General features: G+C 51.5%; 1 protein-coding gene across 1 annotated transcript in view; it reads right to left on the reverse strand.

Annotated features, from left to right (window-relative positions):
* Positions 1 to 15,694, reverse strand: part of LOC138250271 (rho-related BTB domain-containing protein 2-like) — a 384,850-nt gene that overhangs the window by 31,805 nt on the left and 337,351 nt on the right. The window contains exon 8 of the mRNA XM_069205010.1: positions 12,571 to 12,659. Coding sequence (XP_069061111.1) covers positions 12,571 to 12,659 — 89 coding nt within the window. The remainder of the gene's footprint in view (positions 1 to 12,570; positions 12,660 to 15,694) is intronic.

The raw sequence follows: 15,694 nt of genomic DNA on the forward strand, positions 1-15,694 counted from the left end.
ACTAGTATACTTACCAACAAACGTCACTGCACCCACTGAGACAACCCTGCCCCCGGGTCTGTCTCACCACCCTGTACGGACTGCACTTGGTGAGACAGCCTTCCCAACTATTCTGTCACTAGAATTAATATACCAGGTGAGACACACCACCCTTACATACCCTTACATTCCATCAGTGGTCTGTCCCAATGCATTGTACATACTACACAGAATGAGACATCACACCCTAGCTTCCCGTCTCTGGCCCCTCTCAGTGCAGAGAGTGAGACAGCCTACTCCAAGAGCCCATCTCTAAACCCTCTCAGTGCACAGTGAGACAGCCCACTCTAAGAGCCCATCTCTAGCCCCTCTCAGTGCAGAGAGTGAGACAGCCCACTTTAACGTTCCATCTCTAGCCCCTCTCAGTGCACAGTGAGACAGCCCACTTTAACGTTCCATCTCTAGCCCCCTCTCAGTGCACAGTGAGACAGCCCACTCTAAGAGCCCATCTCTAGCCCCTCTCAGTGCACAGTGAGACAGCCCATTCAAGAGCCCATCTCTAGCCCCTCTCAGTGCAGACAGTGAGACAGCCCACTCTAAGAGCCCATCTCTAGCCCCTCTCAGTGCAGACAGTGAGACAGCCCACTCTAAGAGCCCATCTCTAGCCCCTCTCAGTGCACAGTGAGACAGCCCACTCAAGAGCCCATCTCTAGCCCCTCTCAGTGCACAGTGAGACAGCCCATTCAAGAGCCCATCTCTAGCCCCGCTCAGTGCAGAGAGTGAGACAGCCCACTCAAGAGCCCATCTTTAGCCCCTCTCAGTGCACAGTGAGACAGCCCACTCTAACAGCCCATCTCTAGCCCCTCTCAGTGCAGAGAGTGAGACAGCCCACTCAAGAGCCCATCTCTAGCCCCTCTCAGTGCAGAGAGTGAGACAGCCCACTCTAAGAGCCCATCTCTAGCCCCTCTCAGTGCACAGTGAGACAGCCCACTCAAGAGCCCATCTTTAGCCCCTCTCAGTGCACAGTGAGACAGCCCACTCTAAGAGCCCATCTCTAGCCCCTCTCAGTGCACAGCGAGACAGCTCACTCTAAGAGCCCATCTCTAGCCCCTCTCAGTGCAGAGAGTGAGACAGCCCACTCAAGAGCCCATCTCTAGCCCCTCTCAGTGCAGAGAGTGAGACAGCCCACTCCAAGAGCCCATCTTTAGCCCCTCTCAGTGCAGAGAGTGAGACAGCCCACTCCAAGAGCCCATCTTTAGCCCCTCTCAGTGCACAGTGAGACAGCCCACTCTAAGAGCCCATCTCTAGCCCCCTCTCAGTGAAGTGAGACAGCCCACTCCAAGAGCCCATCTCTAGCCCCTCTCAGTGCACAGTGAGACAGCCCACTCAAGAGCCCATCTCTAGCCCCTCTCAGTGCAGAAAGTGAGACAGCCCACTCTAAGAGCCCATCTTTAGCCCCTCTCAGTGCAGAGAGTGAGACAGCCCACTCTAATGACCCATCTCTAGCCCCTCTCAGTGCAGAGAGTGAGACAGCCCACTCAAGAGCCCATCTCTAGCCCCTCTCAGTGCACAGTGAGACAGCCCACTTAAGAGCCCATCTCTAGATCCTCTCAGTGCCCATCTCTGGCCCCTCTCAGTGCAGAGTGAGACAGCCCATTCAAGAGCCCATCTCTAGCCCCTCTCAGTGCAGAGAGTGAGACAGCCCACTCTAAGAGCCCATTTCTAGCCCCTCTCAGTGCACAGTGAGACAGCCCACTCAAGAGCCCATCTTTAGCCCCTCTCAGTGCAGAGAGTGAGACAGCCCACTCTAAGAGCCCATCTCTAGCCCCTCTCAGTGCACAGTGAGACAGCCCACTCAAGAGCCCATCTTTAGCTCCTCTCAGTGCAGAAAGTGAGAGAGCCCATCTCTAGCCCCTCTCAGTGCAGAGAGTGAGACAGCCCACTCAAGAGCCCATCTTTAGCCCCTCTCAGTGCAGAGAGTGAGACAGCCCACTCTAAGAGCCCATCTCTAGCCCCTCTCAGTGCAGAGAGTGAGACAGCCCACTCTATGAGCCCGTCTCTAGCCCCTCTCAGTGCAGAGAGTGAGACAGCCCACTCTAAGAGCCCATCTCTAGCCCCCTCTCAGTGAAGTGAGACAGCCCACTCCAAGATCCCATCTCTAGCCCCTCTCAGTGCAGAGAGTGAGACAGCCCACTCTAAGAGCCCATTTCCAGCCCCTCTCAGTGCACAGTGAGACAGCCCACTCAAGAGCCCATCTTTAGCCCCTCTCAGTGCAGAGAGTGAGACAGCCCCCTCTAAGAGCCCATTTCTAGCCCCTCTCAGTGGACAGTGAGACAGCCCACTCTAAGAGCCCATCTTTAGTCCCTGTCAGTGCACAGTGAGACAGGCCACTCTAAAAGCCCATCTCTAGCCCCTCTTAATGCAGAGAGTGAGACAGCCCACTCTAAGAGCCCATCTCTAGCCCCTCTCAGTGCACAGTGAGACAGCCCACTCAAGAGCCCATCTCTAGCCCCTCTCAGTGCAGAGAGTGAGACAGCCCACTCTAAGAGCCCATCTCTAGCCCCTCTCAGTGCACAGTGAGACAGCCCACTCTAAGAGCCCATCTCTAGCCCCTCTCAGTGCACAATGAGACAGCCCACTCAAGAGCCCATCTCTAGACCCTCTCAGTGCACAGTGAGACAGCCCACTCAAGAGCCCATCTTTAGCCCCTGTCAGTGCACAGTGAGACAGCCCACTCTAAGAGCCCATCTTTAGCCCCTCTCAGTGCAGAGAGTGAGACAGCCCACTCTAGGAGCCCATCTCTAGCCCCTCTCAGTGCACAGTGAGACAGCCCACTCTAAGAGCCCATCTCTAGACCCTCTCAGTGCACAGTGAGACAGCCCACTGAAGAGCCCATCTCTAGCCCCTCTCAGTGCACAGTGAGACAGCCCACTCTAAGAGCCCATCTCTAGCCCCTCTTGGTGCAGAGAGTGAGACAGCCCACTCTAGGAGCCCATCTCTAGCCCCTCTCAGTGCAGAGTGAGACAGCCCACTGAAGAGCCCATCTCTAGCCCCTCTCAGTGCACAGTGAGACAGCCCACTCTAAGAGCCCATCTCTAGCCCCTCTCAGTACACAGTGAGACAGCCCACTCTAAGAGCCCATCTCTGGCCCCTCTCAGTGCACAGTGAGACAGCCCACTGAAGAGCCCATCTCTAGCCCCTCTCAGTGCACAGTGAGACAGCCCACTCTAAGAGCCCATCTCTAGCCCCTCTCAGTGCACAGTGAGACAGCCCACTCTAAGAGCCCATCTCTGGCCCCTCTCAGTGCACAGTGAGACAGCGCACTCTAAGAGCCCATCTCTGGCCCCTCTCAGTGCACAGTGAGACAGCCCACTCTAAGAGCCCATCTCAAGCCCTCTGTCAATGCTGAGAGTGAGAGAGTCCACCCTAACTTGCCATCTCTGGCCCCTCTCAGTGCACAGTGAGAGAGCCTTTGTTAACCCAGCTCCATTGGAATAGAGTGTTCCCCGTTTATTTCTTTTTGACAACATATGTGACCTGCGAACTGCTGTGCTGTATCCAGAGCAGCCATTCCAGAAGTTAGAAAGCAGCTCACCAGAGACCTAATGTATGCCTTAATCATAAAAGGGAGGGGGCTTAATATTAAAATGTAACCAGCAATCCAATCCAGGCCCTTTTTAACACTTCTGCTGCCTACTAACACCCCACCTTCTACCCCCACTCTAGAAAATACGGTTAACACTGCGCCTGTCTGCATCCTGGGGCTTCCAGCACTCTCGGATGTGAGCCTCAGTCCCAAGGCGCGCACACATCTTCCATGGACTCCTCCTTCTCTGGTAGTGGGGGTGGTGGTGTGCATGTAGAATGTGATTAGAACAGTTAGAGCCATCACTTGGTTCTGGGTTGTGGACGGTATCATGTTTGTATTTGAAATTACAAGATCCTGAAAGGGGGAGCCTCAGTCTCGAAGGTACACACGTATCTTCCATTGACTACCTCTTCACATAAAGATGCGCACGGGTGGGATGTGGTAGTGGTCTGTGTAGGATACTACCCTCTTTTTGGTATGGTTACCCCCACTTTTTGCCTGCTATCAGTATGCTTAGACTGTTTTCACAGGGCTCCGGCTAACCCGCACCCGAGTGATTGTGCTCTCTCCCTCTAAATGTGGTTTCCTAGGACTTAGCATACCCAACAATTGGCAGACTAGTGCCCTCTTATAAGTCACTAGAATATGGTACTGAGGGCCAGCTGTAGGAAGCCTTATGCACGTCGCAAACTGCGAAAAACACAGTTTGCGACGTGCAAAAGGCCTTACGCGATGCAGTGTCACATTTTAAGCAAAATGTGATTCCGACTCGCAAATAGCAAGGGGTGTTCCCTTCCTATTTGAGACCGCTTCGCGATGCAGAGTTGCTTTGGGACCGCGAAAGCGGTCGCAAACCAACTCGCAGTTACCATCCACTTGAAGTGGATGGTAACTCATTCGCAAAAGGGAAGGGGTCCCCATGGGACCCCTTCCCCTTTGTGAATGCCAAAAAATATATTTTTTCAGAGCAGGCAGTGGTCCTATGGACCACTGCCTACTCTGAAAAAAACGAAACTAAATGGTTTCGGTATTTTTTCTTTTTGCAGCTCGTTTTCCTTTAAGGAAAACGGGCTGGAAAAAGAAGGAAAAAAAACAGCTTTATTTAAAAGCAGTCACAGACATGGTGGTCTGCTGTCTCCAGCAGGCCACCATCCCTGTGAGTGCCTAGACTCGCTATGGGGTCGCAAACTGCGACCCACCTCATAAATATTCATGAGGTGGGTCTTTGCGACCCCATAGCGAGTCGCAGAAGGTGTCTGAGACACCTTTCTGCATTTCCTTTTGCGAGTTGCAAATTGTGAGTCGCTATGACTCGCAAATTTCAAGTCGCAATATGAAACCTACCTACATCTGGCCCTTAGATACCCAGGGCTTTGGGGCACCAGTGGTTCCCCACGGGCTGCTTCATGTATTGTGCCACCCGTGGGAGCCCATGCAAAATGTGTCTGCATGCCTGGCACTACAGCCTGCATGAAAAGGTGCATGCCCCCTTTCACTGCTGGTCACTGTAAGTTACCCCTATGGTAGGCCCACCTAGCCCAGAGGACAGGGTGCAGGTCTATGTGTGTGAGGGTGCCCCTGCATGAGCAGAAGTGCCCCCACAAACTCCAGTTCCGCTGCACTGGATTTCTTAAGAGCGGGGAAGCAATTTTACCCGTGTACTGGACACTGGTATCCAGCTACATAATGGTAACTAAGAACCTGGGCATGTTTGGCATCAAACATGTCGGAATTATACCTCAATACTGTTTCCAGTATTCGTTGTATGATTTCATGCAGTCTGGGGGCTCCTTAGAGGACCTCCAGCATTGCTCCTACCAGTCTTCTGGGGTTTTCCGCATAGCCCACTCTTCTGCCACCCCTCAGACAGGTTGTTGCCCTCCTGCTGCTTGACCAGCTCAGTCAGGGGAAGGGAGAAGGGAGAACAAAGGATTTCCTCTGGGAGAGGGAGGCAACACCATCTCCCTTTAGAAATTGGTGTTACAAGGCTTGGGAGGAGTAGCCTCCCCAAGCCACCGGTCTGCTCTGAAGGGCACATTTGGTTCCCTCCTTGCATAAACCAGTTTTCACCAGTCCAGTAACCCCCGATCCCTGCTCTGGCGCAAAACTGGACAAAGGAACAGGGAGTGACCACTCCCCTGTCCATCACCACCCCAGGGGTGGTGCCCACAGCTCCTGTAGGTGGCCACCTGATTCTGCCATCTTGAAACCAAGATGTGCAGAGGCCCCTGGGAGCATCTGAGTGGCCAGGTCAGGCAGGTGACGTCCTAGACCCCTCCTAATAGGCGGTCACCTTACTAGGTGACCAAACCCCCTTTTAGGGCTATTTAGGGACTCCTTTGAGGGTGTGTCCCCAGATTCGACGTCCAAGGCTCCACCAGGACTCCTTTGCAGCGTTTACTTCATCTTCTGGCCACTGGAACCGCAACTAGACTCTTCAGGAACCGACAAGCTGCAATTCCGGCAACAACTTCGCTTCATTGTTTTTCCAGCTCCTTCCAGCAACTGCAACATTTTCCCGGCTTTGCATCCTCTGAGGTCGGCGAGACTTCAGCCTGCACCAGGAAGCAAGAAGGAATCCCTCTTGGACTGAAGGAGTCACTCCCCTGCATCTGCAGGCACTAACTGCAGCGACGACAGACTGCATGGATCTGCTCTACTCTGGAACCACGTGAATGCTGCATCACAAGTGGTGGTCTGGAGTGGTCCCCTTGGTCCTCTCTACCAGCTGTCCAACTTGGGAGATAGTAAGCCCTTGCCTCTCCTTGCAGGACAGTACCCCTGGACACGACTCTTGCAGCTACCAAGGCTTGTTTGCTCCTGCTCCAAGGGATCTTCAGGCTCTGAGTAGCCCCGGCCCCCAGTACTTCTTCCTGCCAAGCACAGTCTCCTCTCTGCTGCTACAGCGATGTGGAACTCCTCTTCAGGAGTGCTGACTGGGCCTCACTGCGAGTTACTGTACCTGCTGCCTGTGGGGGCTGCGACTGCTTCTGTTGGCTCTCCCGATGGCTGAGGGTGACCTCAGACTCCCCTTCAAAGGTAGAGGTAGAGTCCTCTGGGCCTTGCCGGTCCTCTTCAGCCTTGCAGCTCTTCTTTTGCTCCTCTTGCAGTTTGCCAAGGCTTGTTGGTGGGTCTCCTGCACCACTGACCATCTGCGACGTGACAACCGATGTGGGACACCATCCGCACCACTCCAAGGACTCCTCTTCAGCTCCTGAGCTCCACAGCTGGTCTTCTTCTCCCCTCGTTAACCTGGTTCTGCATTTAAAGAAGGGTGGTTGTAGCTCCTGCCCCCACTAGACACTGCACCGTGGATTGGACTCTGCCCCCTTCTTTTGCAGGTCCTATTCTAGTGGAATCTGTCCTTGGTTTCTTCTTGTCTGCTTCTATTCTTGTACAATCCTTTTTCCAAGACCTCCTGTTATTCCTTGAGAAGACCAGGTTCTTACCTCTGCTCTCCTGGTCGCTGGGAGTCACTCAGGTACTCACCTCTTGGGGTTCCTAGTTCTTCCAGCTCCCCTCTAACAACTCCACATCCTTGGGTGGGGGACTGTATCTCACAATCCACATTCTTAGTATATGGTTTGGCCCTCCCCGGGGGGTCTTGCTCTTTTTACTAAGTATTGCCAATGCTTGTTGTTTCTATGCTATTTTGTGATTGCTATTGTGTATACAATTAGTGTATATCTACCCCCAGTTGGGGGGAACTGTCTATTAGTATTCTAGTGTTGTGTTACTATAATAAAGTACCTTTATTTTTGTAACACTGTGTGGTTCTTTCATGTGTGATAAGGTGCTGTGTGGCTACAGTGGTATTGCATGAGCTTTGCATGTCTCCTAGATAAGCCTTGGCTGCTCATCCACAGCTCCCTCTAGAGAGACTGGCATCTAGACACTGCCTGCACTTCACTGAGAGGGGATACCTGGACCTGGTATAAGGAGTAAGTACCATACGTTCCCACCACACACCAGGCCAGCTTTTTACAATGGTAGCAGCGGCGAGATAAGACACTTGTAATTGACTTACCACTTTGTCACTTGTAACTTTGCACAGGAAAGTCCACTACTAGTTGTTAGGAACATATTGCACTTAGTGATCAGGATCACTAGTGTCTTAGTTTGGGTAATTGGGGGTCTAGCGTAGCCTTTTCTCCAAACTTTCAGGAAGTCTAGTTGTTAGAGTAGTCAGGTACACCACACTACTCTAGCAAGATGTCTTCAGTGGAAAACACAGCTCAGGCCGCAGAATCTCAATATGAGAGCTGTACTTTTCAAGAGTCGAGGGAGATGTTGAAGCTGAAGACAGGGAGAAATCCCAACAAGAGTCTACTTCTGAGGTGACTACTCCAGGCTGACCGGGAAAACGTAGGCAGCCAGGGGGAGGGAGAAGTAGAGACTGGCCCTCCAATACTAGGGCCAGGAGGAATCTGGGGTACACCACAGCCCTGTTAGGGGTTAGCTCCCCATGATGGCAGCAATATCAACTTCAGGGACACCAGGGTGAGAGAGTACTCCCATGACTCCAGGAACCTGCGCAATATAGTCCCACCTAACAAGGCGGGAGATGACATCCAAAAGTGTTTCACTGCCACAGAAAGGGCCTGTAAAGTAGAAAGGGTCCCTCAGAGACAGTTGGCAGCAATCTTGTGGCTCTCTTTCTCTGACAAAGGCAGAGACAAACTCCTCACTGTCGGAGACGAAGATGCAGATGATTACTATGCACTTAAGAATGCGCTCTTAGATGGATTTGGGCTAACCACTGAGCAATATAGGATCAAGTTCAGGGAGACTTAAAAGCAGTCCTCCCAGGATTGGATACGTTTTGTGGACTGTTCTGTTAAAGCTCTGGAAGGATAATTGCATGGGAGCATAGTAAGTGACTACCAGGGCCTGTATATTCTAATTCTGAGAGAGCATATTCTTAATAATTGCATTTCTGATCTGCTGCATCAGTACCTGGTGGACTCTGATCTGACCTCTCCCCAAAGATTGGGAAAGAAGGCAGACAAATGGGTCCGCGCCAGGGTGAGTAGGAAAGCTCACACTAGGGGTGACAACAAAAAGAAGGGTTCAGGTAAGAATCAGGACAAGGGTGGGGACAAACCTAAAGAAAAAGAATCTTCATCAGGCCCACAAAACCCTTCTGGGGGTGGGTCTAATTCCTCTTCTTACAGAAATCCCTTGTGCTATATCTGTAAACAAAAAGGCCATACATAGGGCCAGGTGACAGCACCTGTCCTAAGAAAAGCACCAGGCCTCCTGCCACTACTGCTATCACTGCTACCCCTAGTGCACCTAGCAGTAGCAACAACAGTGGTAGCAATAGTCAGCCGTGTAGCTGGGCCCGCCTTAGGGACTGTAGTGAGCTCTGGGATAGTCAGAGAGACCACTGAGGGAGTGTTGGTGTCTGGTCTCTTGCCACCCTTGCTGCCTGTCCCCTTATTAAGGGAAATTACAGGCGGCATCCCTTGATAAATGGTGCTGAGGCCTACAGGGACACAGGCGACAGTCTGCATGTAGAAGATCATAGCACGGTGAGGCTTACAGCATGGTCCGATCTGTCAACAGGTACTGGGCCCAGGACAATATAGTGTCTGCATTTGAGATTACACGGTTGTCAAAGTGTGGTTTGTTAAGGGCCTGATTTAGCTCTTGGCAGAGGGGGTCACTCCGTCACAACGTGATGGATATCTCGTTCACTCTATTACGATCCTATTATTTCCCATGGAGATCGTAATATGCTGGACAGGATATCCGTCACGTTTACAACGGAATATTCCCTCTGCCAAGATCTAAATTAGGCCCTGAGTGTTTTACAAAACTGTTCGCTCTTGCAAAGGTTGCGAGTTCGCGCGATGGAAGCCGCAGCAGCTGAGTGTAGAAAGTGAGTGGTGAGAAGGTCCACTCCTTCCTGAAGAATTGTGCTAGCGCCTCTTGGTAGATAACTCGAGTCTCTCACATTGTACGGCACAACGGCCTCGCAAGTGCCGCCCTGCTTTGTCTTCTTGGGAGCGCTACACTGATTTTGCTGCTGGTCCCAAGTTGAAGGGTTTTTTGGGTCAGGACTGTAGGAAAGTCCCCTCTTTCTATCATGGTTACCCCCACTTTTTGCCAGATGTCAGTGTGCTTACACTGTTTTCGCTGGGATCCTGCTAATCAGGACTCCAGTGATTGCACTCTCTTCTCCAAATTTGGTTGTCTGGGTACTTCACACCCCCACAACTGGCACACTGGTGTGCCTCTGTAAGTCCCTAGTAGATGGTACTTAAGTACTCAGGGCATAGGTACACCAGGGATCCCTCATGGGCTGCAGCATGTATTATGGCACCCCGGGAGCCCATGCAAACTGTGTCTGCAGGCCTGCTATTTGCAGCTTGCGTGAAATGGTGGATGCACCGTTTCACTGCAGGTCACTACACCAGGTCACTGTCGTAGGCCCTTTCAGCCTCAAGGGCAGGGTGCAGGTCCCTGTGTGTGTGGGCACCCCTGCATGAGCAGAGGTGCCCCTACGAACTCCAGTTCAAATTCCCTGGACTTCATAAGTGCAGGGAAGACATTTTATCTATGTACTGGCCTCTGATCACTCTGTGGTCCAGCTACATAATGGTAACTCCGAACCTAGGCATGTTTGGTATCAAACATGTCGGAATCATACCCCAATAATGATTCCATGCACCCTGGGGCCTCCCCTCAGGATTCTTCAAGGGTCTGCAGGCAGCCTGTGCTGCTGCAGCCCCTCAGACACGATTCTGCCCTCCTGCTGCTTGACCAGCGCAAGCAGGGGAAGGCAGAACAAGGGGTTTCCTGTAGGAGAGGAATGCAGCCTCCTCTCCTTTGGAAATATGTGTTCCTGGGCTGGGGAGGGGTATCCTCCCCATGCCACCGGTTTGCTTTAAAGGGCACATTTGGTGCCCTCCTAGCATAATCTGGTTTGCATCAGTCCATGGACCCCGGTACCTTCTCTGGTGCAAAACTGCACCATGTAAAGGGGAGTGACCACTCCCCTGTCCATAACCACCCCAGGGGTGGTGCCCAGAGCGCCTCCAGATGGCTACTCGGTTCTGCCATCTTGAAACAAAGATGGGCAGAGGCCTCTGGGAGCACATGACTGGGTAGGCCAATTAGGTGACGTCAGAGACCCCTCCTAATAGGTGGTCACTCCAGAGAGTGAGCAAACCTCTTTTTGGGGTTATTTACGGACCCACTTGAGGGTGAGTCCCCAGATTCCTTGTGCAAGACTCCACCAGGGCCTCTCTCCCAAGACATCTTCTACTCCTGGCCTCTGGAACTGCTGCTGGGCAACAGAGGAACCAAACAAGACTGCACCGTCTCCGAAGACTTCTCCTTGCAACATTGTTTCAGTGGCTCCTGTCAGCATTCTGCAACATCTCCAAAGCTGTGCATCCTCTGGAGTCAGCAAGACTTCAGCTGCACCAAAGATGCAAGAAGGAATCTCCCTTGGAGTGAAGGAGTCACTCCCCTGCATCCGCAGGCACCTAAGGCAATGACGGACGGCTGGTGGGATCTTCTGTGTTCCGGATCTGCGAAGATCCTCCAATACAGGTGGTGGTTCTGAGGGATCCCCTGGGTCCTCTCTGTCTTCTTTCCAACCTTGGACTTGGTGAGCCCTTGCCTCTGCCACTGGGACAGGATCCCTGTGCACCGCGACTGTTGCACCAATCACAGTTTGCTGACTCCTGCTCCGAGGGATCTTCAGGCTCCAAGAAGCCCCCAGCACTCTACCTCTGTAAGGACAGTCTCCTCTCTGCCTCTCCAGCGACGTCGGACTCCTCTTCAGGTGCGCTGCCCGGGCCTCACTGCAACTTAATGCGCCTGCTGCCAGGGGGTTGCTTGTGGGGGCTCCTACCGCTTCTGCTGGCTCTCCCGTCTTCTGTGGGTCAGCCTGGACTCCCCTCCAAGGGTCGAGTCCCTAGGACCTTGCTGGTCCTCCACAGCACTGTAAAACTTCCAACAGCTCCTCTTGCATTTACTTGTGCTTGATGGTGACCATCTTGACTAATGACCTGCCTGCAATCCAGCGACCGTCGAGGGACAGCTCGTAGGTGACTTCAGGGACGTCCCTGTACCACCTGGACCCGCAGCTAGACTTCATCCATCACCGTCGACCCGGATCTTCAGCTACACAAGTGTGGGCATTGGCTCCTGCCCCAACTGGACACTCATGCGTGGACTGGACTCTGTTCCCTTCTTTTGCAGGTCCTCTTCACCCGGAATCGACCCTTGGGCTCCACTGGTCCGGTCCTGCTTTTGCATTCTCCAACCTCAACGTCCCCATGTTAGCCTATGGGAAAATCGGGTAATTTACCTCTCTGCACCCGGCCGCTGGGGATCTTCTAGGTACTTACCTTTTGGGGTTCCACTCTGTGCTTGTCTAACTATTCCATACCCTCTTCTGGTGGGGGACAATAGTTTGCATTCTATTTTTTTAGTATATGGTTTGCCCTCCCCCCTCCCTCTCCCTCCATAGGGCCCTTGCTAATTTATGCTTTTACAGAGTACTTATTAGTGTATATTTTGTGTTTTTGCACCTCCAGAGAGAGGTATACCAATGGAAGTCTAGTTTGTGAGCCTGTAATAAAGTCCCTTTATTTTTGCAACACTGTGTGATTTCTTTCATGTGTGATAAGTTGCTGTGTGACTGCTGTGGGATTGCAGGGGCTTCAAGCGTCTCCTAGATAAGTCTTGGCTACAGATCCATAGCTACCTCTAGAGAGTCCTGGCTGTCTAGACACTATAACCCTATTTAACTGGGGGTTACCTGGACCCAGTATAAGGTGTAAATCCCATAGGTGCCACCACACACTGGGCCAGCTTCCTACAATGACTACCAGACTTCTGTTGCTAGCAAGCAGAGGGATGACTTGTAGCTGAGCTGCCGAGGTGACCTTTGTCGTACAATGTTGTGATACCTGGGACTTCCCAGATTGCATTTCACCCTGTAGTACTTTGTAAGATTTTGTCTAATGTTCTACGTGTCTTACCTGAGCCATGTCTAGGTAGATTAGTACCTGTCCATCGATGTCCACCCCCTGGACATAGGCCCTGAGGAGCTCGTCCACTGCGTGCTGCTCTGGAAAAGAAAATCAGGGTTAGGGCTGAAAGAGACCGGGGGCCACATAACAAGAGACTTGTGACTGGTGCCATTTCATGTCCTTGATGGTAAGTTAAGGCAGCTGGAAGCAAACAGTACCATCGAAACAGGAGTCTTGAGAGCGACGGGACTGATTGACAACACCGTTTGTGCACATTTGTTGTGCAGCATATTGTGGTGGTGGTGTGTTCTGCTTTTTTGAGCTGCTATGTTTTTGTGCTGCATTGTTGCAATGTGATGTGTTGTGTTGTACTGCAGTTCAGTGGCGTTCACGTTGGACTGCTCTGTTGTGGTGTGCTGTGCTAAGTCAGGTGTTACTGCATTGCTTCAAGAATCTTATTGTGTTATGTTCTGTTGTTCACTTTACAGACATCAAAAAACGCTGCAATATTTCCATTCAAGAACAGCACGTGCCTGGATAGTCATCTGATGACATGGGCCTTGCCCCACCCCCAGTTTACGGGTCGTAATAGATGGAGGACTCGCTTTAAAACCCCACATTAGACAGTGATTTCCAAACGCACCTTTATGCTATAACAGATTAAAAAGATCGCCCAATTTCTTACACAGGATGCCCTCTAAACAGTTTCTAGATTAGATTATTGCAATTTATGCATCTTGGTCTGACTGGCATGCTTATACACAGACTACAGGTCACTCAAAAACAAGCAGCTCACATAAATAACAACCTCCCATGGGGTTCACGGTGCTTCAGTTCTTAAAGTCTTACACTAACTTCCTGTAGAGCATCGGCTGAAATTCAGAGTCTGCTGTCTTACCTGTCGGGCTGTAAAGTGCTTTGGTCCCCAATTAATCGCCAAAAGATTAAAAAAAAAAAATCCTACTCGGGAGCTTCACTTCTCATCCCCAGGCCAACTACCTGAGTATTTCCAAATTCAGTAAAACCGAATTGGTGGTACCTCAGTTCACGTTCCGCTCTGCCCTTGGACCTACGCCTGGAACCGACTTCAGACTTTTTAGGAATTAAAAAAAAAAAGAAACTGTGATTGAGTTGCTTTTTTGCCTGATCCTGGCATAGCGCCAAGAAACCAATGGTGAACATGTGTTATATAAAAGTCTTTAACATAACGTAACAATCAACCATTAACCACGATCTATGGTGGTAAAATAGCGGTGGTGCGGCTCTTCAACTACTGAAGATGCCCAAAACTGTGACTGAGGGCGGCACTTAGAGTTTGACGGACGGGAACTCCATCACAGACGTGACAGATATCGCTTCTGCCTCAGTGCAAGTGCCACGCGATATAATGCGCTTCTAGTAGGCGGGTGGGATATCCGCTACGTTCGTTACACTGTAACTAATGGCCTGATATAGACGTTGGCGGACAGATTACTACGTCACAACGGCAAGGGATATCCCGTCCACCGTAATATAAATCCCACTTTATCCTGTGGGATGTAGATTTCTGCAAACGGATATCCGAGTAACCCATCCGCTGAGATCTAAATCAAGCCCTTAGTACTCTCTTTATGTGATGCACCCATTTGTTTCTTGGGGGTTCAACTTCGCATCCCTCATTTTGGTGCAAGAGGAACTGGTGGGTGCATCAGCGGTAGACGCACTGATGGACTGTGTGCCAGCCAGCTCTGCAATCACTGCGAACTGCGTAAACGTGTAATCCAGGCTTGCGCCACTGGGCTCAGGTCAGCTCATTGATGCCATGTTCCTGTCCTTCCATGTCTTCTAAAGTGATGGGGCACACCCTGAAGGTAAGAGAGGGGGCCCAGACACTGCAGGGTCCTGAGTTACCTTTCCAAACATATTCAGTCTCTCCCGGCAGCATGCCTTTTACATGAACCTCGCCTTAAACCCAGAGGGCCCAGGCAGGACAGTGCAGCTGCTTGCATGTAAAACCAAGGGGCATATTTACAAGAATAGTGGCCCAGGACAGTGCAGTAAGTGACCCTGCTGCGCTGCTCTGCGCCACAGGGAAAGGGCAGAAATGCACTGTATTAACGAAATATGGTGCATTTCTGTCTCTCCCCCTGCGCTGGTGCTCTTTTGGCTGTCCAAGGCCAACGCAATATCCCTTGCACTATGCTGCAAGTGTATCTACAATGCAATGCAGGATTGTTTTTGTGCATGAAGGGGCACCTTCCAGCATTAAAAAAAAACAATCCAGAGAGGCGTTCTCCTCTTTCTGTATGTGTTACGGAACACAGCATGTAAGGAAATGCCTCCTCGGCATGGTTACCCCCTGACTTTTTGCCTTTGCTGATGCTATGTTTTGATTTGAAAGTGTGCTGAGGCCTGCTAACCAGGCCCCAGCACCAGTGTTCTTACCCTAACCTGTACTTTTGTTTTACACAATTGGCACACCCTGGCATCCAGGTAAGTCCCTTGTAACTGGTATCCCTGGTACCAAGGGCAGTGATGCCAGGGAAGGTCTCTAAGGGCTGCAGCATGTCTTATGCCACCCTGGGGACCCCTCTCTCAGCACAGACACACTGCTTGCCAGCTTGTGCGTGCTGGTGAGGACAAAACGAGTAAGTCGACATGGCACTCCCCTCAGGGTGCCATGCCAACCTCACACTGCCTATGCAGTATAGGTAAGACACCCCTCTAGCAGGCCTTACAGCCCTAAGGCAGGGTGCACTATACCATAGGTGAGGGTACCAGTGCATGAGCATGGTACCCCTACAGTGTCTAAACAAAACATTACACATTGTAAGTGCAGGGTAGCCATAAGAGTATATGGTCTGGGAGTCTGTCAAACACGAACTCCACAGCACCATAATGGCTACACTGAAAACTGGGAAGTTTGGTATCAAACTTCTCAGCACAATAAATGCACACTGATGCCAGTGTATATTTTATTGTGAAATACACCCCAGAGGGCACCTTAGAGGTGCCCCCTGAAACCTTAACCAACTACCCGTGTAGGCTGACTGGTTTTAGCAGCCTGCCACACTCGAGACATGTTGCTGGCCACATGGGGAGAGTGCCTTTGTCACTCTGTGGCCAGTAACAAAGCCTGCACTGGGTGGAGATG

The sequence above is a fragment of the Pleurodeles waltl genome, chromosome 1_1 (assembly GCF_031143425.1).
Source record: "Pleurodeles waltl isolate 20211129_DDA chromosome 1_1, aPleWal1.hap1.20221129, whole genome shotgun sequence".
NCBI classification, from domain to species: Eukaryota; Metazoa; Chordata; class Amphibia; order Caudata; family Salamandridae; genus Pleurodeles; species Pleurodeles waltl.